Source organism: Pongo pygmaeus, chromosome X, assembly GCF_028885625.2.
Source record: "Pongo pygmaeus isolate AG05252 chromosome X, NHGRI_mPonPyg2-v2.0_pri, whole genome shotgun sequence".
NCBI classification, from domain to species: Eukaryota; Metazoa; Chordata; class Mammalia; order Primates; family Hominidae; genus Pongo; species Pongo pygmaeus.
In genome coordinates this window covers 20691044-20714235 of record NC_072396.2, presented here as the reverse complement: position 1 = coordinate 20714235, position 23192 = coordinate 20691044, and the positions used below count along the sequence as shown (strand labels likewise).

The following is a 23192-nucleotide window of genomic DNA, read 5'->3' as shown; positions in this document are numbered from 1 at the left end:
CAGTGAGCCAAGATCACGCCACTGCACTCCAGCCTGGGCAACAGAGCGAGACTCTGTCTCAAAAAATATATAGTAAGTTCTGCTGGGCGCGGTGGCTCACGCCTGTAATCCCAGCATGTTGGGAGGCCGAGGCAGGTGGATCACTTAAAGTCAGGAGTTTGAAACCAGCCTGGCCAACATGGTGAAACCCCGTTTCTACTAAAAATACAAAAATTAGGCTGGGCATGGTGGCTCATGCCTATAAGACCAGCCTGGACAACATGTTGAAACCCTGTCTCTACTACAACTACAAAAAATTAGCCAGGCATGGTGGCACACACCTGTAATCCCAGCTACTTGGGAGGCTAAGGCAGGAGAATCACTTGAACCCAGGAGACGGGGATTGCAGTGAGCGAAGATCGTGCCACTGCACTCCAGCCTGGGTGACAGAGTAAGACTCCGTCTCAAAAAAAATAAATAAGTTCATATGAAATTGGCATATCTATCAAATTGTTCACATATCTACACTTTAAAATTGTCATTTGAAATGTGATTGATGAAGCTGAGCATGGTGGCCCATGCCTCTAATCCCAGCACTTTGAGAGGCTGAAGTGGGAGAATTGCTTGAGCCCAGGAGATGGAAGCTTCAGTGAGCCGAGATTGCGCCACTGCGCTCCAGCCTGGGCAACAGGGCCAGGCCCTGTCTCAAAAAAAAAAAGAAAAGAAAAATGTGATTGATTTCTACAAAAAAAAAAAAAAAAAAAAAAAACTGTATGGCTCAGTTGTTTTAGGAATTATCAAGAACTTCAGTAACGAATATGGTAGAAATAGAAAACACTTGTTATGTAGCAATTTTAGAATATTTGGTTATAATTAAAATGATGCTTTTTTTTTTTTACCTTCTGGCCTTGAGATTTTATATTTATTGACTAATACTTCTGATTATTTTGCCTTTCTGTAGTTTGAAATGCTTACTGGTACACTACCTTTCCAAGGAAAAGATCGAAAAGAAACAATGACTATGATTCTTAAGTAAGTACTCCCTTAATATAGATGTTTTGATGAGATTTTAAAATAAATACTTCAGGCTGGGCACTGTGGCTCATGCCTGTAATCCCAGCACTTTGGGAGGGCGAGGCAGATGGATCACTTGAGATGAGGAGTTTGAGACCAGCCTGGCCAACATGGTGAAACCCCATCTCTACTAAAAATACAAAACTTAGCCGGGCGTGGTGGTGCACACCTATAGTCTCAGCTACTCAGGAGGCTGAGGCGAGAGAATCAGTTGAACCCAGGAGGTGGAGGTTGCAGTGAGCTGATATCACACCACTGCACTCCATCCTGGGCAACAGAGCGAGACTGTATCTCAAAAAAGTAAAATAAAATCAATGTTTCACACTAAAAAATGAGATTTTAGTGTTGGCTGTAGTATAAGAAATAACTAAGAAACTCATCAATATTACATGGTTTGAATGTGAACAGACTGCGTAGATTTAGAGTACTCATATTATCTTCATGTTAATAGTGAAATACTGAAAGCTTTACTTTTGGGATTTGTAATATGGCAAGGATGCCCATTATTTCACTTCTGTCCACATTGTCCTGGAAGTCCTAGCCAATATGGTAAGTCAAGCAAAAAAGTAAAGTATAAGGTTTAAAAAGAAGAAATAAAATTATCATTATTTAGATAACATGACTGTATCCATAGAAGATCCAGTCATCAGCCTGCACAGCATAGCAAAACCCCGTCTCTACAAAAAAATGCAAAAACTAGCCAGGCATGGTGGTAAGCACCTGTAGTCCCAGCTACTTTGTGGGGTGGCGGATGGGGGCTAAGACAGGAGAATCATTTGAGCCCAGGAGCTTGAGGCTACAGTGAGCTGAGATGGTTCTACTGCATCCCAGCCTGGGTGAAAGAGCAAAACCCTGTCTCAAAAAAGAAAAGAAAAGAAAATCCAGTGATCATATAAATTCTTGGAATTAATAAGAGTTTAGCAAAGTTACTGGATACAAGGTCAATAAACAAAAATCTATTCTATGTCTCTATACTAGCAATAGAAAATGGAATTTTTATCCGGGCACAGTGACTCACGCCTGTAATCCCAGCACTTTGGCAGGCCGAGGCGGACAGATAACCTGAGGTCCGGAGTTCGAGACTAGCCTGGCCAACATGGCGAAACCCTGTCTCTGCTAAAAACAGAAGAAATTAGCCGGGCATGGTGGCAGGTGCCTGTAATCCCAACTACTCGGGAGGCTGAGGCAGGAGAATCACTTGAACCCGGGAGGCAGAGGTTGCAGTGAGCCAAGATCGTGCCACTGCACTCCAGCCTGGGCAATAAGAGTGAAATTCCATCTCAAAAAAAAAGTGGAATTTTCAAAGAGGATAGTGTTTACAACAATGTAAAAATTCTCAGATACCTAATGATAAATCTAGCAGAAGTTGTGTAAGACCTCTGTGCAAAAAAAACCGTAAAATTTTATTTAAAGAAATTTTAAAAGACCAAAATAACTTGAAAGGATATGCCATGTTCATTTTATGACAGACCCAGTGTGGTAAAGATAACAGTTCTATAGATCAGTGTTATCCACTAGAAATATAATGTGAACCAGCCAGGCATGGTGGCTCAAGCCTATAATCCCAGCACTTTGGGAGGCCAAAGTGGACAGATTGCTTGAGCCCAGGAGTTTGAGACCAGCTTGGGCAACATGGCAAAACCCCATCTCTACAAAAATAAAAAATAAAAAAATTAGCCAGATGTGGTGGCACGTGCCAGTAGTCCCAGCCACTTGGGAGGCTGAGGTGAGAGGATCACTTGAGCCTGGGAGGTCAAGACTGCAGTGAGCCCTGATCACACCACTACACTCCAACCTGAGCAACAGAGTGAAGAGCGAGACCCTGTCTCAAAAAAAAGAAAAGAAATATAATGCGAACCACATACGTAATTTTAAGTTTTCTAGTACCTACGTTTAAAAAAGTAAAAAGAGGCAGGGCGTGGTGGCTCACGCCTGTAATCCCAGCACTTTGGGAGGCCAAGGCGGGTGGATCACCTGAGGTCAGGAGTTCGAGACCAGCCTGGCCAACATGGCAAAACCCTGTCTCTGCTAAAAATACAAAAATTAGCTGGGCATGGTGGCACACACCTGTAATCCCAGCTACTTGGGAAGCTGAGGCAGGAGAATCACTTGAACCCGGGAAGCGAAGGTTGCAGTGAGCTAAGATCATGCCACTGCACTCCAGCCTGGGTGATGAATGAAACTCATCTCAAAAAAAAAAAAAAAAAAAAAAAAAGGTAAAGGAAAGTTAATTGTAATATTTTATTTAACCCAGTGTACCCAAGATGTTATTTCAGCATGTAACCAATGTTAAAAAATGATTGAGGTATTTGTTGTAAACTAATTTTTTTCATACTCATTTGAAATTCAGTGTGTATTTTACACTTACAATGTGGATTGGCACATTTCAGGTGCTCAGTAGCCATATGTAGCTAGTGGCTACTATAATGGATGACAAAACTATAGTTTCAATGCAAATAAAATTAAAATCCTAATAACTTTTTAATGTGAATCTTGATAAACTGATTCTAATATGATAATACAAAGGACCAAGAGTAGCTAAAATACTCTTGAAGACTAAGATAGGAAGACTTGCTTTACCAGGTATTAAGTCTTATTATAACAGTAACTAAGATAATACGGCATTGAAACAAGTGTGGAAAGTAGATCTATGCAATAGAATAAAGAGCCCAGAAACAGATCTATATATGTGGACACTTAATTTGCAACCATTGGGAATTTCAGAGCAGCAGGGAAAGAATAGCCTTTTCTTGATAAATCATGCTGGTGGAAAAGTTAGATATTCGTATAAAAAATAGGCAGGGAGTGGTGGCTCACACCTGTAATCCAAACACTTTGGGAGGCTGAGGTGGGAGGATCACTTGAGGCCATGAGTTCAAGAATATAAAAATTATCCAGGTGTGGCAGTGCACACCTGTAGTCCTAGCTACTTGGGAGGCTGAGGTGGGAGAATCGCTTGAGCCCAGGAGGTCAAGGATGCAGTGAGCCATGATCATGCCACTGCACTCCAGCCTGGGTAATAGAGCAAGACCGTGTCTCAAAAAAAATTTGCTTTAAAAGAATTAAAAATTTTTTTAAAAATTCCTACCTTCCACCATACATAAAAATCATTACCAATCTATCTAGAACCCCAATCAATAAGAAAAAGCCAACCCAATAAAAACATGGGCAAGAGACTTAGGGATCTGACAGAAGAGGATATTCAATGGCCAAAAAACTTATGAAAAGATACTCAACCTCGTTAATCAGAAAATACAAATTAAAATCACAAAGAAATATCACTGCATACTCACCAGAATGGCTAAAATTAAAAAGATTGACAGGAGCATTCTGAACCATTTTTGGCCCAGACTGCTGCCCTATACAAAAATTTTAAAAAATAAAAATAAAAAGACTGACAGTACAAAATGGTGGGATGTGAAGCAGTGGCAACTTTTATACATAGCTGGAAGGAATATCAATACTCATATAACCACTTTGGAAAGCAGTTTTTGTCCTTATCTTCTAAAGACAAATATATGTATACCCTCATCCAGTACTCCCCACTCCTAGACATGCACCCATGTTAAAAGAGTCTAGTTACACATCAAAAAACAAGTGCAAAGCCGTTCATAGCAGCATTATTTGTAATAGCCAAAAAGTGGAAACCTGATTATTAACAGAAGAATCAATTAATAAATGATGGTGTAGTCATACAGTCGAATACAATAGAAGTTGTTGTATTTACTATATGTGTTTTAGGCTCTGTGGGACACACACAGTCTCTGTCACATATTCTTTGTATTTTTTTTCCAACCCTGTAAAAATATAAAACAATTCTTGAGAGCCATTCAAAAACAGGCTGAAGCCTTGGCCCATGGGTGTAGTATGCCATACAACAAAGAAAATGAACAAACCACAGTTACATGCAACAACTTAGCTAAATCTCACAAGAATGTGGAGCTAAGGAAGTACAGACACAAAAGAAAAAGTACTATATGATTCTATTTGTAAAGTTTACAAAGCAGGCAAAACTAAAGCATAGTTTTTAGGGTTCATATTTAGATGGTTAAAAGCCTGAGGCAAAATAAAGGAAGTGGTTACACTGTATGAGGGGTTCTGGCAATGTTATGTCTTGGCCAGATGACTATTCAGTTTGTGGTAAATAATTGAGCTGTGTACATTGGGTGTTTTTGTTCGGGGTTTTTTGGGGCATTTTATATTATTCTACACAATATAAAAGATCTAAAAAGATGTGCTACATAAATGAATGTTCACTGAACTTTCATCACTGAACCTTTATCACTTCATCTACTATGATCCCTCCCTTTCAGCGAACAAACACTCTCGTGTTGAAGAAACTAAATCCTTCTTTGACTTGGCCTTCCTTTCAAGTTACTGTACCATCTTCCTGCATCCTTTCAACACAAAGCTTCTTTAAAAAGTAGTCTATGCTTTCTGTTACTACTTTTTTGGCTTATTTTATTCCACAGCCTATTTGTCATTCATCCCCACCACTCTACTGAAACTGCTCTCACTGTGGCTATCAGTGGTCTTCTGGTTGCTAAAACCAGTGGCAGGTTGTCAAAAGGATGACTCTGTACCATTCATTCACATAATTCATTTAACAGATGTTTCAGTTCTTGCTACTCATACTTGAGATGTAGTATTAACAATACTGAAAAGGTCTTTGGTGGTCTTCAGAGCTTATATTTTAGTGGGGGAGACAAGGAATTAATATCTAAACAATTTCAGATAGTAATAGGAGATATAAGGATAATAAATCAGAATTCTGTACTCATAATAGTGACTCCTTACTGTGTGAGGGAAGGAGCAGAAAGCAGGAGCCATATTAGATGGGACACTCAAGAAAGGCATCTCTGAGTATTTGACACTGGTGGCCGCTCCCTCCCTCCATAGTTTTTCCTACTTTGATCTACTTCTTCCACCTCTCTAACCATTCCCCTTTTGGTCTCTTTTACATGATTTCTTCTCTTCCTGTTTTTCCTTTTTTAATTATAAAAATTTTCAAATATGAATTATCAAAAATAGAATAATTGAGTGAACACATATACCTGTTACCCAGATTCGACATTTATCGAGATTTGGCCATTTCGCTTTATCTATTCTTTTTTTCTTTTCTTTACTGAAGTATTATAAGCATTCCAGACATATCTACTTAATTCAGTTTGCCTTGCTAAAAATATGGATGTTTTCTTACACATCCACATAAAACTAGCAATAATGCTTAGGTATCATCAGTCCTTAACTAAGTTTTTTCAGATTTTCTTCAAAACTGTGTCTTTACAGTTGGATCCAAATCAAGTCTGCACATTCCCTTTGGTTGTACTTCTTAAACTTCTGTTACTCTATCCCTGTTTTTCCCCTGCTGTTTATTCATAGAAACCTAGTCAGTTGTTTTATAGAACTCTGCTTTCTGGATTTATCTTGTCAAAGAATGAGACCCCCTCTCAATATCTGAAACAAAAAGCATAAAGCTTATTTTATTCTTTGCTATGGTAAGGCTAGAGTCTCCCCAAACATAGTAGACCACTAATCTTATATAGGGTTTTGAAGAAGGGTGGAGCTCAAGAACTGGCAGATTTTCATGTCTATAAGTGGGTTGACATTATCTGTAATAATGTGATTATTTGGGTGGGACTGTTGTTGATCATTGGGCACTCAGGTGTGTTTATTCGAGTGAGTCCATTCCTGTTTGGCTAATTTTCAGAGACAAAGAGCAGTTACTCATCTTTGCAGGTGTTCACCAGGCAAGTTGTCATTGATCAATTCAATGGATTTTAAACCAACTGAAAGGATTTAAAACCAGTTCTGGTGGTTCTCTTGTTACCATGGTTACATAACAATTAGTCTTTTCCTAGGAGTATGGAAATTTTTTTTATTCCCTTAGTGTTATTAACTTGATCCTCTATTCTGTTTTTGGTTAAACTGTTTTAGCAATATTATTTCACAGCTAATACTGTGTGGTCCCTGTTACATCAGGAGGCTTACAATACCTGGTTGCCCCCACTTTAAGTGATGGGCTCCAGTGGTTGCAGCTGATTCCTCCGTTGTAAAGTTCCCTGTCATGCTTTTAACTAATGGTTCTATCCATTAATAATCATTACTTGAAACAGTTATTTTATAAGGAATTCAAAAGTGATGAATTGCTTTTTTAAAAAAAAAAAAAAAAAAAAAGTTTTTTAGAGATGAGATCTTGCTCTGTTGCCCAGATCTGAATGCAGTGGCATGATCACAGCTCGCTGCAACATCAAACTCTTGGGCTCAAACGATCCTCCTGCCTCAGCCTCTCGAGTAGCTAGGACTACAGGTGCACCACCATGCCCAGCCAAGTTCTTTAATCTTTTGTACAGATGGTATCTTTCTATGTTGCCAGGCTGGTCTCAAACTCCTGGGCTCAAGTGATCCTCCCACCTCCGCCTCCCAAAGTGTTGGGATCACAGGCATGAGCCACTATGCACCAGCCATGATTTTCTATTATTATTATTATTCCTTCCTCATTTATTAGCTGGTATTTTCTCAACTAACTTTCCCTCATCAACTATGATGATTTAATTACTTGAAATAAGGCTCATCCAAGAAAAAGAGAATAAATACTTAATTCTTTTCTTAATTGTTTCTAATGTCAGAGCCCTAGTTACTTCCTAGTGGGGGTAGTATCCAGTGAGTTGAGTTTTTGTGTTTTGACTTTGCTTTTTCTTATTTTACTATAATAAACTCATGGGATTTAATAATCAGTGTGATTCAGCCAATTGCATTCATTATTTTTAATGCCCTAATTGTTCTTTTTCTGACTACCTATTAAATGGTCTTATCCCCCAGGATCCATCTATGATATGCTTTTCTTCCCCCTCTGCACTCTTTCCTAAGTGACTTCAGTCTTTCCTATAACTACCCTCCACATTTTAATCACTCTCAAATCACTCTTTCTTACATGAATTTACCAGGCATTAGACCTGTGTTTCTATTTACTCACCTGCCTGGCCCTCCCAAAACATAACATGCATGACTTCACATCTTTGAACTAAATGTATCTTTATTTGCTGTTCTTTTCTTATACTCCCAGTTATCAGCATTTTCATGCACCCTCTTTTCCAAGCCAGAAACCTGGAAATCATTTTTTATTCCTTCTCTCTTTTGCATAATTAGGTATTCTCCAAATTCGATCTCAGAATTATTTCACTGTTCCAGCCTTTCCTCTGAATTAAACAGCTTAAAGTATTCAGAAAACAGTGACCTCTTACCCACACTATCTGACCACATTCCTAAGTTGATTGCCTACCACTTATGACCTCTTCCCACTCCAAATTGTTCTCTACTACCCTTGGAGTTACCTTCTTGAAAATAAGTCTAGTCATGTTAGTCCAGTTTCAGGACCTCTGCTGCATCCCTGTTATCTAATACAATAGTGTTTCCCCAGATTTGTCCAAGAGAGTATTAATTCTACAAGATGTTAATAGGTATTCTTTGAAAAAGAGGTGCTGGAAATAAATACTTAGAAAATACTGATTTCGCCCATAATCCTAGCACTTTGAGAGGCTGAAGTGGGAGGATCACTTGAGGCTAGGAGTTCAAAACCAGCGTAGCCAACATGGCAAAACTCCATCTCTACAAAAAAAAAAAAAAAAAAAGCCAGGTGTGGTGGTAGCACACACCTGTAATCCCAACTACTTGGGAGGCTGAGACACAAGAATCCCTTGAACCCAGAAGGCGGAGATTGCAGTGAGCCGAGATTGTGCCACTGCACTCCAGCCTGGATACTCTGTCTTTTAAAAAAAAAAAAAAAAAACTGATTTGTTTGCTCTAGATTTCTCAGCCTTTTTATATGCAGTGTATTTTAATTCTGTGTGTCTAATAGGGGGATATAATAGATAGCATTCTACAAGCTCATTGGGTCATGAATCTTTTTATTGTTGCTAACTATCTAGAGGGATTAATGTTATTCAGTAAAATTTGGGGAAACACTAGCCAAATGAATAAATTGTTAGCCTTTAGATTGCATTCAAGACCTTTCATAATCTCCCATGTTAAATTAAATATCCCCTACTGTTCCCTTGTCACTCTTTGCATATGTTCTTCTGCATTTGTCTCTTAATGTACTAGCATTATCTGTATCCATCTTCACCATGGACCATGAGTTTCATGGGCTCTCTTTATCTCTGTATCCTCAGCGCTAAACAGTGTCTGGCATGTAATAGCTCAATAACAACCCACTGAATAATAAATGGATCTGTTTCTGAAATAGGAATTTTCCCCAGCTCTATTATTATTGTCATACTTACAGGATCATTGGTTTCTTTAATTTGTAGGTTTGGAAAAAGAATTAAAATCAGAGCTGAAACAGACCTTCAAGTTCATCTAGGCCAGCAGTTTTTAGACTGTGTATCTTCAATATTTCACAATCCTCTTTCCCACAGTTCCCCTTCCCTTCAGGGGCTGTTAAAGGGAATAGAAAGGAAAAAGTGGCATATGAAACACATGTTCTCTTAGCAGCTTTAAATGTTAGGTTTCTTAAATTCCCTTTGAGGAGGAGTTCCGAGGCTATACTTTGGGAGCTATTGGTCTAGAGTCCAATCCCTTTGCTTATGAAGAAATGATAACAGGCCCAGAATAATTGGCTTTCCCACTGTCACAAAGTTCTTAGTAACAGAGCCAGAGCTAGGATTCAAATGATCTTACTTTCACAGTGCTCTTTGCAAAATTTTGAAAAATGAAAAAGCTCATTAGATTATGAACTAAAATTCAGTTATGTGTTCACATGAAAACCTGTACATAAATGTTCACTGTAGCTTTATTCATATTACCCCAAACTGGGCACAACCCAAATGTCCTTCAACAGATAATGGATAAACTGTGACGTATTCGTACAGAAGCCATACATGTAATAAAATGGCATAGAACTAAACACACACACAAATAAGTGCAAATAAAACCAGTGCCGTGTGAATGAGATCATTGGATTGTCTCCATGTCAGTATCCTGGATGTGATATTGTACTGTAGTTTTGTAAGATGTTACCATTGGGGGAAACTGGGTAAAGGGCACAGGGGATCTCTCTGTATTATTTCTTACAACTGAGTGTGAATCTACAAGTATCTCAAAAAGTTTAAGAATTTTTAAAAATAAAAATACAGATGCCTCCAAAAAATAAAATATTATGTGGATTTATTATTTAGAGCCAAACTTGGAATGCCACAGTTTTTGAGTCCTGAAGCCCAGAGTCTTTTACGAATGCTTTTCAAGCGAAATCCTGCAAACAGATTAGGTAAAAATTTTAACTAATTTGTTTATGTTGTATGTTTGTTGGTGTTTGTTTTTAGCGGGGAGTAGATATTTGTTTTGTGGTGGAATTATTAACTATTTAGACAAGGCTAGGCCTGGTGGCTCACGCCTGTAATCCCAGCACTTGGGAGACCAAGGCGGGAGAATTACTTGAGTCCAGGAGTTCAAGACCAGCCTGGGTAAAATGGCAAAACCTCATCTTTACAAAAAATACAAAAGTTAGCCAGGCGTGGTGGTGCGCACCTGTAGTCCCGGCTACTCAGGAAGTTGAGGTAGGAGGCTCACTTGAGCCTGAGAGGTTGAGGCTGCAGTGAACTGAGATCACACCACTGCGCTCCAGCCTGGGTGACAGAGCAAGCCCTTGTCTCAAAATTAATTAATTAATTAGACAAGTATTGAAAACAAAGGCTGAGCAATATGTATATTTCTCCTTGAAATAAAATTACCAATGAATCCATTTTTGATAGGTGCAGGACCAGATGGAGTTGAAGAAATTAAAAGACATTCATTTTTCTCAACAATAGACTGGAATGTAAGTATAGAATGAAAACTTGCTTGAAATATTTCATTATAGTTAAAATATGTCTAAGTCTCTTTTTTTTTTTCCCTCCAGAAACTGTATAGAAGAGAAATTCATCCACCATTTAAACCTGCAACGGGCAGGCCTGAAGATACATTCTATTTTGATCCTGAGTTTACTGCAAAAACTCCCAAAGGTAAGGAGAAAATGTGAAAACCCAAATATATGACAACAAATATGTTTTTTTCTTGTTCCATCAGAAAATCTTTTCCAGACTCTGGGCGCGGTGGCTCACACTTGTAATCCCAGCACTTTGGGAGGCTGAGGCGAGCAGATCGCTTGAGGCCAGGAGTTCGAGACCAGCCTGGCCAACATAGTGAAACCCTGTCTCTACTAAAAATACCAAAATTAGCCAGGTTTGGTGGCATGTGCCTGTAATCCCAGCTACTTGGGTGGCTGAGGCACGAGAATTGCTTGAACCTGGGAGATGGAAGTTGCAGTGCATCAGAATTGCACCACTGCACTCCAGCCTGGGTGACAGAGCGACACTCTGTCTCAAAAAGAAAAAAAGAAAATCTTTTCCTAGACAACTCTCTATGCTATCTTCAAATCTCCTAAATTTGCTGTAGATCAACCTTGTATCTCCCCCATTCCACCCCAACTAGGTTATTATTGAGGGCTGCAGTTTCTAATATGGTAGCCAGTAGCCACATGTGGCTAATTAAATTTAAATTAATTAAAATTTAAAATGTAGTTTCTCAGTCACACTAGGCACGTTTCAAATGTTGAAAAGCTGTGTGTAGCTAGTGGCTATCATATTAGACTGTAAAGATAAAGAAAATTTCCATCATTTCAGGAAATTCCATGGGACAGCATTAATTTTGAATACCATTAACCCTATAATTCATCGATGTATTATATTCTTCAAATGAATTAGCTATTTTCTAGGCTCCGAGGGACTAGGATGTTGGTGTTGTAATGGCAATACACAATCAGAACAGATCTGATACAGTGCCTCACAGGTATCCCGGAAAGCAAGAGGTATATACTGTGTACCTGAGAAATAGAATTCCAGAATAAGTGAAAAAGGTCATAGTGTCAACAGTTTTTCCCTTAATTTCCTTTCAAATGAATCTTCTTTGTCACTTCTTACTCTTTTCAGATTCACCTGGCATTCCACCTAGTGCTAATGCACATCAGCTTTTTCGGGGGTTTAGTTTTGTTGCTATTACCTCAGATGATGAAAGCCAAGCTATGCAGACAGTTGGTGTACATTCAATTGTTCAGGTGAGTGGATGTCTAAATAATTTTAGATTTGGAATGTTGTAAGATATAGTTCATTCTGTGAATAGATTTTTTTCTACTGACTTCAAGTGAGCAATTTAAAATACATTTTAGACTGGGCATAGTGGCTCACACCCATAATCCCAGCACTTTGGGAGGCAAAGGCAGGTGGATCACTTGAGATCAGAAGTTCAAGACCAGCCTGGCCAACATGGTGAAACCCCTATCTCTACTAAAAATACAAAAATGAGTTGGGCATAATGGCACATGCCTGTAATTCCAGGTACTCAGGAGGCTGAGGCACAAGAATCACTTGATTCTGAGGCAGAGGTTGCAGTGAGTGGAGATCACACCACTGCACTCCAGCCTGGGTGACAGAGTTGAAACTCTGTCTCAAAAAATAAAATAAAATACATTTTATATCATTAACTTTACTCTTAGAAATTTTTTTCGTATGTCATCGAAAAGGTTGCAAGAACCAAAATCCTAGATACCTATGTGACTTGAAAGTAGAGTTTTAGGCCAGGCGCAGTGGCTTACGCTTGTAATCCCAGCACTTTGGGAGGCCGAGGCGGGCAGATCACAAGGTCAGGAGTTCGAGACCAGCCTGTCCAACACAGTGAAACCCCGTCTCTACTAAAAATACAAAAATTAGCTGGGCGTGGTGGTGCATGCCTGTAATCCCAGCTACTTAGGAGGCCGAGGCAGGAGAATCACTTGAACCCGGGAGGCAGAGGTTGCAGTGAGCCGAGATCCGCCACTGTACTCCAGCCTGGGCAACAGAGCTAGACTCTGTCTCGGAAAAAAAAAAAAAAAGAAAGTAGAATTTTAAAAGAGTTGAGATAAACATGACGATGTTGTCTATGTCCTCTCCTGTGCCTCAAAATGTTTTTCATGCCGAATTTGTTTCACCCTCTGCCTCCTTCAGGTCAGCTATGATGAATTGAGGTCTTCTGGGTCTTTGATGCCTTAGAACAGGAGTCGGCAGACTTTCTCTGTGAAGGGTCAGATAATACTTGAGGTTTTGTGGGCTATATGGGCTCTGTCACAACTACTCAACTCTGCTATGTAGCACAAAACAACCACAGACAATACATAAACGAGTGGGCATGGCTGTGTGCCAATAAAACTTTATTTACACACACAGGCAGTGAATCAGATTTGGCTCACTGGCCATAGTTTGTCAACCTTTGCCTTAGAAAGATACAAGAAATAAAAATGAACTCAAATCTTAAGTCATCTTTCTAATCAAAGGGAACTAGATATATCTTTTGAAGCACTGGATTGTTTTTAGGATATCATTTGTACTTGGATTTTCTTGACGATTAAGTTGCTTTTGCTCTAAAATTTTTTCATGAGTCAGTTATCCTGTTTTCCATTTTGTAGAAAAACAAAACGCTGGTTTTTAAGCAGAGGTCATGTTGAAATAGTCTGTGCCATTTACTATGCAAGCACATGAATGTATGGCAAGTTTTTAAATTATAAATTCTGTACTTAACATAGAAACCACAAACTTGTATATCCTACAAAATTCAAGTTTTAACATATACAAAGCTTATAGGCATGGATGTCTCATATCAGTAGCCAAGGGCAGCACAACTTTCCTCAGCCTGTTTATGGAATCAGTAAGTTGCTGTTCATCATCTACTGTGTGTTATTAGTCCCTAACCCATGACCAGCTTCTTTAGCATAAGTTGTGTAAGACTATGACTTCAGTGTGAAGAAAGGAGGGAGTGGCTACTGAAAGTCCAAAATGGCGATAACAGGTATTGCTTGCAAATACATTATTTTTATTTAATCTTCACCATTACCCTCTGAGAAAATACAGGCTCAAAGTTACACAGCCTGTAAGTGGTGTACCTGAGACAAGAATTCAGATATTCTAATTCTGAATCCTCCTAAATCCTTTCCTTCTATACCATAGGTTTCAAACTTCTCATTTGCAAAGGTACTTGAAAACCTATAGCCAACTGGGGACTGGAATAAGGCAGAATTACAGACAAAGATATGGGCCCCATATCAAGTAGCTCTGCTTTTTCTGTTGTGCAAATTCAATTTTTATTTATAACATAAGCTTTTTTAAGTCATATTTCTTGCTGTACATTTCATTGTAAACACTTCCAAAATCACTTGTTTGTAGAATAATAAGTACTATAAAGATGTATTTTTATTCTTACTCATTTATATGTAGGGCATCGACAATGCATGCTGAGTAACATACTTCCCTATTATAAAATGCACTAAAGGCATTATGGGACTCTTCACCAATTTATAATTTTTTGTAGCAGTTACACAGGAACAGTATTCAGTTTACTGATGGATATGAAGTAAAAGAAGATATTGGAGTTGGCTCCTACTCTGTTTGCAAGAGATGTATACATAAAGCTACAAACATGGAGTTTGCAGTGAAGGTAAATTTTTTTTATTTAAAATGCAATTCATACAGTTCTTGTTCATGCATGTCAGTACGAGTTAAAAATTACACTCCTCTTGTTGTTAAAAGTGCCTTTTGTTATAAAAAAGTTAAATATCTGGCTAGTGGTCTTCAGAGATCTTAATCTAGAACCCTGTGAGCTAAAGGTAAGGTGGTTATATATCTAGTTTGCCCAGAGCAGTACCAGTTTACACCTCAAGTGATTTTTTTTTTTTTTTTTTTACCTCAAGTGATTTTTAAAGTACCTTTTTACTCTGAGAAGTCCCCATTTTATGCTCAGGGTGTCAGCAAATTCCTCAAAATTGTGTGCAAAATTTTGTATGTTTACATCTTCTCTGGCAAAAAGTTCATACCTTTCTTTGCATCTAAAAGGATCTGGGAACCAATAAATGAATAAAAACCACTATCATAAAAGTCATTATCATTGGCTGTTTTAATTTCATCAAGTATCCTAAGACAGAATTTTCTAAGCCAAAAACCAAGGAACCTAGCTCTGCGATAAAGTTTGAATTTCAAACCTTTAGTTGTAAGTGAACAAACACTATGTTCACGTCTCTTTTCACTTCTTGGAATAGTAACCTCTGCTCTCCAATCTCAAGCAATTCAAACAATGTCTAGAGCTTTCAACTTGTTTGAACCTTAGGACTGGTTTTATAAATATGCATAGCTCACGTTTAGAGAGATAGTGACATTAGTTGTTATCACTCTTCTAAACTTAGATGTAACTGCTTTAAAGTCGTCAGTGTCTATAGGGCTCTCTGTCAGATAGAAGGATGAACCATAAAAATACATTTAATTTGCTTCATTGGAAGTACAATAAAGCTAATTTTAAAGAAGGAAATTTTTAAAAGAAATACATTTAATTTTCTATTTTCCTATTCATTGCTCTTATTGAAATCTAAGATACATAGAAATTTTCAAATTGCTTACATGAAAGGAGAAAAGACTAATAATGTATTTGGTAGGCAGTTTAAGGATGTGTCTTGCCTCCATAAATACATCATAAAAAGCAGAAATGTCCTGAGGCCTCTTTGAATTACAGAAACCTTGAGGACTATGCCTAAAACCTTGAAAATATCTCCAAGCTATTTGTGGATTTTTGTAACTTAAATGATTCATAAAACCAATCCCAACACAACTGGATTCTACTGAAATTACCACATATTTGAGGTCCACAAGCACAAGTATAGATCTAATGCAAACTGGGCTCAGATTAGCAGATCCATGCCAAAAACAACCCCTCCCAGTGTGTTCTGGTTTTCAAAAGACTAGTCCCAGATCATCTCTTAAATTAGCATGTCTATTCCATATACCTCTCCTCTTAATCACCCATTTGCCTAATTCCACACTATCATTTGCAGTTGATTACAGTGGGCACCTGTATGTTTATCTTCCCTGTTCTCCAAATACAGAACTGTTTTACAAGTACAGTCTACCCTTGAATAACACAGGACTTAGGAGTGCTGATCCAAGCAGTTGAAAATCCACGTATAACTTGACTCCCCAGAACTTAACTACTCATAGCCTACTGTTGACCAGAAGCCTTACTGATAGCATATATAGTCGATTATTTTGTATGTTATATGTATTATATACTGTATTCTTTCAATAAAGTAAGCTAGAGAAAAGAAAGTGTTATTAAGAAAATCATGCCAGGCATAGTGTCTCACGTTTGTAATCCTAGCACTTTGGGAGGCCGAGGTGGGAGGATTGCTTGAGGCCAGGAGTTTGAGACAAGCCTGGGCAACATAGCAAGACCCTATCTCTACAGAAAAATTGTTTAAAAATTAGCCAGGCATGGCTACATGTGCCTGTAGTCCCAGCTAGTCAGGAGGCTGAGACGGAAGGATTGCTTGAGCTCAGGAGGTTCAGGCTGCAGTGAGCTATGTGCCACTGTACTCTAGCCTTGGCAACATAGCCAGACCTCATCTCTACAAATAATTTTTAAAATTATCTGAGTGTAGTGGTGTGTGCCTGTGGTCCCAGCTATTCAGGAGGTAGAGGTGGGAGGATCACTTGGGCCCAGGAGCTCGAGGTTGCAGTGAGCCGTGATGATTGCGCCACTACACTCCACCCTGGGCAACAGAACAAGACCCTGTCTCAAAAAACGAAAAAAAACATGTAAGGAAGAGAAAATATATTTACTATTCATTAAATGGAAGTGGATCATAATAAAGGTCTTTTTCCTCATCAGTTTCACCTTAAGTAGGCTGAGGAGGGAGGAAGAAGAGGAGTTGGTCTTGGTGTCTCAGGGGTGGCAGAAGCAGAAGAAAATCCACGTGTAATTGGTCCCTCGTAGTTCAAACCTGTGTTGTTCAAGGGTCAACTATAAATCCATTTCGTATAGAAGACTGGACCCATGCTGAGAGTTGTAACCTCTTTCCTAGGTTGCTGGAGTGTCTGGGTATTTAGTGCATACTTAATTACTAAGCTGTTTAAAATTGAACATACAAAGGCCACCTAATTTGTTTCAGACTACCCTTTGAATGAATAGAAAGCAAAATTTGTCTTTTTTATATTAGTTTAGCAGATTAAAACATTAAGAGAAATATTTTTAAGGAGCAGCCAAAATAAAAGGGTTAGAAAGTTACATTACTATTTTAAAGGGCTTTATTATAATAATTAAACCAAATTCTAACCAAATAAAATTCTAGGTATGGTTTTCTATGTAGCTTTCTGCCTAACTTCAAAAACAAGATTGTTCTACTTAACAGATAATTAGCTTTTATAAGTAGCTTACAGCTAACAGGATATTCAATTGAAGCATTTTATTAAAGGAAGTAAACTTAATTCAATAAGCAGATGCTAGTGGTGGTGTTATAGATATATCTAGCTCTTAATTATCTGTATTGATGGGGGGTTAGAAGTTGACTGAGTTCCCAAATGTTTAAGGCCTCAAGGATAGAAGAAAAGATATGTTAACTGTGTTCTTGGTACCTTTTCTCGAGGCTTTTTGAGTTTTTGGTTAAGTCCTAAACTTACTACAAACTTACATTGGAGAGGCATGGTGGGAATGCGACTCATGATTTAGAATTTACAGCCTTGCCATCTATATCAAGACTGGCTTTCTGATTAAACAATCTGGCCAGGTAGTTGAATAAAACTGATTGATAAATGGCTTATTTATACACTCTTTACATGAGGTAATACCCAAGGTCTGTAGCTATAAACAATTAATGTTTATAACTATGTAGTTCATGAGGTTTTGTGATAAATATTTGCCTTTTAGATTATTGATAAAAGCAAGAGAGACCCAACAGAAGAAATTGAAATTCTTCTTCGTTATGGACAGCATCCAAACATTATCACTCTAAAGGATGTAAGTAGATTCTTTAATATGGATCATTTGAGTCAGTTGTCTAACTCACATTGAAAGTAGTGTATTTTCAAAAATCATGTGGTAGACAAAGAACTCATCATAGGCTGGGCACAGTGGCCCATGCCTATTATACCAGCAGTTTGGGAGGCCAAGGCAGGAGGATCACTTGAGGCCAGGAGTTCAAGACCAGCCAGGTCAACACAGTGAGACCTCCATCTCTACAAAAAAAAATTTTTTTTAATTAGCCGGGCCGAGCACAGTGGCTCACACCTGTAATCCCAGTACTTTGGGAGGCTGAGGCAGGAGGATTGCTTCAGTCCAGGAGTTCAAGACCAGCCTGGGCAACATAGGGAGACCCTGTCTCTAAAGAATATTTAAAAATTAGCCTGACATGGTGGCTCATGCCTATAGTCACAGCTACTCTGGAGGCTGAGGTGGGAGGATTGCTTCAGCCCGGCAGGTCAAGACCACAGTGAGCAGTTATCGCACCACTGCACTCCAGCCTGCGCAGCAGAGCAAGACCCTGTCTCAAAAACAAAAACAAAACAAACAAAAAAAAACCAACATGGTAAGTTTAAAAAGTAGATTTGAAAACAGTTTATATGTGTATATGGCATAATTTCATTTATCAATAAAGATATGTTTGTACAGTTATTTTTTTCTACTTTTGCTTTAAGAAGAAAAGTACTTACGATATTATTGCTTTTAATATCTGCACTTACTTGAACACTTACCTAAATGTTCAGTGTTAATATTACTATTAGTTCATATTCAATATTGACTAGTCTCAGTCTCCAGACTACCCCAAAGTATCTTCCACATTACTAGAAAAGAGATCTAACACTCATAACTACCCATTTAACTTCCCTGCCTACAGTCTAAAGTCCCCAGCCCCTTAAGACCCTGCCTTCCTCTGTAGTTTTCAGACTTCTCACACACCCTTTGTCATACACCTTATGCTCTGTGTTCTAGTATGTAAATTTCTTGCACATGCCTCATTTTCCATGCTGCTCTGTCTGAATTTATAGTTCCCTCAGTTGCTAACACCATCTATTTTCTTTACCTGGCTAACTACCACACATATAAGATTTTGCTAAGGCGCTACTTCTTCCAGGAAGCCTGCCTTGCCCACTGCCACCCCCAGGACAAGTAAAGTATCTTTCCCTGAACTGTCGTGATAACCCTGTTGCCTACGTCTCTCTTGACTTTTATTATAACAAAGTGTTGGCAAACAGTGTGAACTCCCCAGGTAGTGTTAAGTCTTCTCTTGCTAATGATGTTCACATAGGCCCAAAGGCCTTATCTGGAGGTTGTCAAAACTCAAATTTCCTCAGATTATCACTGCTCATGGAGACACAGCAAAACCTCGTCTCTACAAAAAATGCAAAAATTAGCCAGGTGTGTTGGCATGCACCTGTAGTCCCAGCTACTTGGGAGGCTGAAGTGGGAGGATCGCTGGAGCCCAGGAAGTGGATATTGCAGTGAGCCAAGATTGTGCCAGTGCACTCCTGGGTGACAGAGCGAGTGTCTGTCTCAAAATAAATAAATAAATAAAATTTTTCTTGAATATGAAGTGAGTTTAATTTTTCTTTTATATTTTAAACTTTGTTTTGGGCACATATAAAAAGTTTCAAATAATATTTACATTTTGATGTTGAAATTTATAGGTATATGATGATGGAAAATATGTATATGTAGTAACAGAACTTATGAAAGGAGGTGAATTGCTGGATAAAATTCTTAGACAAAAATTTTTCTCTGAACGAGAGGCCAGTGCTGTCCTGTTCACTATAACCAAAACCGTTGAATATCTTCACGCACAAGGGGTAAGTCTTTTTAACACTCTATATATACATACACACACTTTTTTCCTTTATGTTTGAGCTAGAATTAGATAGAAGTTACTTTATGCATGAAATGGAAAATAACTCCTATTAGCTGAATTATCCTACTGATCTTCCTCTATATAAACTTTTATTATTGAGATTGAAGTGTACCTTTGATATCCTACCTTGTTTATGTTAAACTCTCGTGCTTCCAAGAAAACGTAAGTGATCTCTTCTGACCTGGAAAACGTAGCATTGTTTCTGCTAGGTCACTCAGTACTCATGGAAACCAGGCCCACTTCAGGTTAGAAGCAGAACCAAGGAATCCTGCTTTGTATTCATATATAAAAGGAAATCCTTAAAACAATGAAGCCAAGGAGTCACATGCTTCTGGCTGGTGGATATGCTCTTCATTCTTCTTGTATGCAGATTTTTAGTAAACAGCAAAAGAAAATTGTATTTCTAGGCCGGGCACAGTGGCTTATGCCTGTAATCCCAGCACTTTGGGAGGCTGAGGCAGGCAGATCACTTGAGGTCAGGAGTTTGAGAAAATCGTATTTTTAAAACAAGGCGGCCGGGTGCAGTGGCTCACGCCTGTAATCCTAGCACTTTGGGAGGCCAAGGTGGGTGGATCACCTGAGGTCAGGAGTTTGAGACCAGCCTGGCCAACATGGCGAAACCCTGTCTCTGTTAAAAGTACAAAAATTAGCCGGGCGTCATGGCGCATGCCTGTAATCCCAGCTACTCAGAAGGCTGAGGCAGGAGAATTGCTTGAACCCGGGAGGCGGAGGTTGCAGTGAGTTGAAATTGCACCACTGCACTCCAGCCTGGGCAACAGAGTGAGACTCCATCTCAGAAAAAAAAAAAAGAAGAGAAGTCTGGGAGGAAAGGAGAAAATGAGGGGAGGGAGGGAGGAAAGGAGAACAGCAGAGGAGTGAAGAGGAATGGAAAGCAAGGGGAAAATAAACAATTTTTTAAAAATTTTTTAGTTGACAAATTATATATATTCATGGTATACAACATGATGTTTTGATACATGCAAATATAAAAGATTACTTCTTGAGTTCAGTTTCAATACACTCTTCTTGTTTTGTCTTTGCCCCTGAAAGCCAAGTAGAATGTGTTAATTCTAGAGCTTCCTGACTTCTAACTTATCAAGATTTGCCTAGTATTGTAACTTGAAATTAATAGAACTCAGTAGTCACTGAGGAACTTATGACCTTGCAGTCATCAAAGTCTTCTGTGTTCTTTTCCCAATGCCTCATCAGTAATTCATTATTAAAATAGTCTGGAGAAGTGATGTCCTGGATGTGAGGAACTAAATCTAATTTGATTGATTGGAACACAGACTCAGAATTTGGTGACAGAAGGCACACTTAAGTCTAAAAAGGAATGTCAGAGAAGCTTATGATAAAAAAGTACAGTAGTCCCCCACTAATCTGCAAGTTTGCTTTCTGTGGTTTCAGTTATCCACAGTCAACGATTGTCAAAAATATTACAGTATTTTGAGAGACCACATTCACATAACTTTTATTACAGTATATTGTTACAAGTGTTCTAATTTATTATTAGTCATTGTTAATCTTTTACTGTGCCTGATTTTTAAATTAAACTATATCATAGGTATATATATCTAGGAAAAAATATAGAGAGACTTTGGTATTATCCTCAATTTCAGGAATCCACTGGGGGTCTTGAAACATATACCCCACGGATAAGGGGGGACTACTGTACTCAGGTAGATCATTAAAAGAGGAAAATAATACAGAACTCTAAAGAAGAGGTTTCTTCTTGCATGTGTAACACCTTGTATATCAAATAGGCAACACCAAAAATAAAGTCCAGATTTGTTTTGATTTTTTTCCTTTTTACTCCTCAATGCCCTGTCTATTCCATTTAGTCTATCAGAATATATTTGTTGTGTATGTACCTTGTACATGCTGTTCCTTCTAGTTAGAGTGACTCTCCCTTACTGTTCTTATGGCTCATTCATTCTGTTCTTCAGCTATTGGATCAGATGTTACCTCATCTAGAGACCCTCCCTGACTGCCCTATTTAAAGTGACCTCCCTAGTTATGCCCCATCTCTCAACCTATTCTCTGCTTCCCCCAGAACTGTGTAAGCTCCTAGCATGGAAAGGCCAGGATCTCATGGGTCTTGTTCACCACGGTATCTACAGCAGCTTATATAATACCCTGGTACATGATAGACACTCAATATTAAATGAGTGATCAACCTGGAGGTAGATATATTATTGCTGTTTGCAATTTTCCTTAAGCCAATTACTCAATTGGACAAAGAGGAGGGAGGTAAGTACTATTCTGTCTTCCTCCTCCTCCTTGCCCCAGGTCTATGTTAGAGAGTTATGCTTTACATTATCAGTATTTTATAATGTTAGGCTAATTTAAAGGTCAGCACTCATCATCTTGTTAAGTGCATTGCTTGACAGTTTGTGAATAAAGAACTTTCAGTAATGGAAATACATTGTTAACATAACTCTTTAATTTGTATTTCAATTAGGTGGTTCATAGAGACTTGAAACCTAGCAACATTCTTTATGTGGATGAATCTGGTAATCCGGAATCTATTCGAATTTGTGATTTTGGCTTTGCAAAACAGCTGAGAGCGGAAAATGGTCTTCTCATGACTCCTTGTTACACTGCAAATTTTGTTGCACCAGAGGTAATTGTGAGAGAGTTTGCTTGCAGTATTAGTATGTTTTAAAACTCATTCACTATGTTTAATACAGAATTATTAATAATAATTTAATTGAAGACTTACTGAAGAAATAATTAAGATAAAATGCCAGCCTTTCATTTCCCTGTTTAATGTTTCAATGACATCTGATTGCCTACAGAAGAATCTAAATTTCTTAAGATATTATAAAAGCCCTTGAGGCAGGGCATGGTGGCTCATGCCTGTAATCCCAGCACTTTGGGAGGCCAAGGCAGGAGGACTGTTTGACGCCAGGAGTTTGAGACCAGCCTGGGCAACATAGTGAGACCCCATCTCTACAAAAAATTTTAAAATTAGCTGGGCATGGTGGCGGGCCTGTAGTCTCAGCTACTCAGGAGGCTGAGGTAGGAGGATCACTTGACCCCAAGAGTTTGAGGTTGCAGTGACCCAAAATCACACCACTGCACTCCAGCCTGGGTCACAAAGCAAGAACCCCTCTCAAAAAAAAAAAAAACCTTCAGTCTCTCTGGTATTCCCTACCTGCTCCGGTATTCCCTACCTGAAGTTCTAGACACAATGAACTTCTGGCCTATCACTAAGCCTGCTCTGCTCTCTTACTTATAGGTCCAATATAAGCAAGCCACCCTCTAGCCTTCCTTCTCTCCCCATGTCAGGAGTAAATTGCTTCCTCATCTTCATACCTATAACATTTAAGACATAATTTGGGGGTTTTGGTTGTTTGTTTAGGGACAGGGTCTCCCTCTGTTGCCTAGGCCAGAATACAGTGGTGCAATCATA

The 23192-nt window shown here is 38.6% G+C and overlaps 1 protein-coding gene across 10 annotated transcripts in view; it reads left to right on the top strand.

Annotated features, from left to right (window-relative positions):
- Positions 1–23192, top strand: part of RPS6KA3 (ribosomal protein S6 kinase A3) — a 116749-nt gene that overhangs the window by 79352 nt on the left and 14205 nt on the right. For 7 of the 10 annotated variants that reach the window (XM_063660543.1, XM_054471563.2, XM_063660542.1 and 4 more), the window contains 9 exons: positions 941–1011; positions 10230–10318; positions 10803–10867; positions 10949–11051; positions 12018–12142; positions 14425–14550; positions 17803–17892; positions 19560–19718; positions 22239–22400. In XM_063660543.1, the coding sequence (XP_063516613.1) occupies positions 941–1011; positions 10230–10318; positions 10803–10867; positions 10949–11051; positions 12018–12142; positions 14425–14550; positions 17803–17892; positions 19560–19718; positions 22239–22400 (990 nt within the window). The remainder of the gene's footprint in view (positions 1–940; positions 1012–10229; positions 10319–10802; positions 10868–10948; positions 11052–12017; positions 12143–14424; positions 14551–17802; positions 17893–19559; positions 19719–22238; positions 22401–23192) is intronic. The other 3 variants (XM_063660541.1, XM_054471564.2, XM_054471562.2) reach the window with 1 other exon arrangement.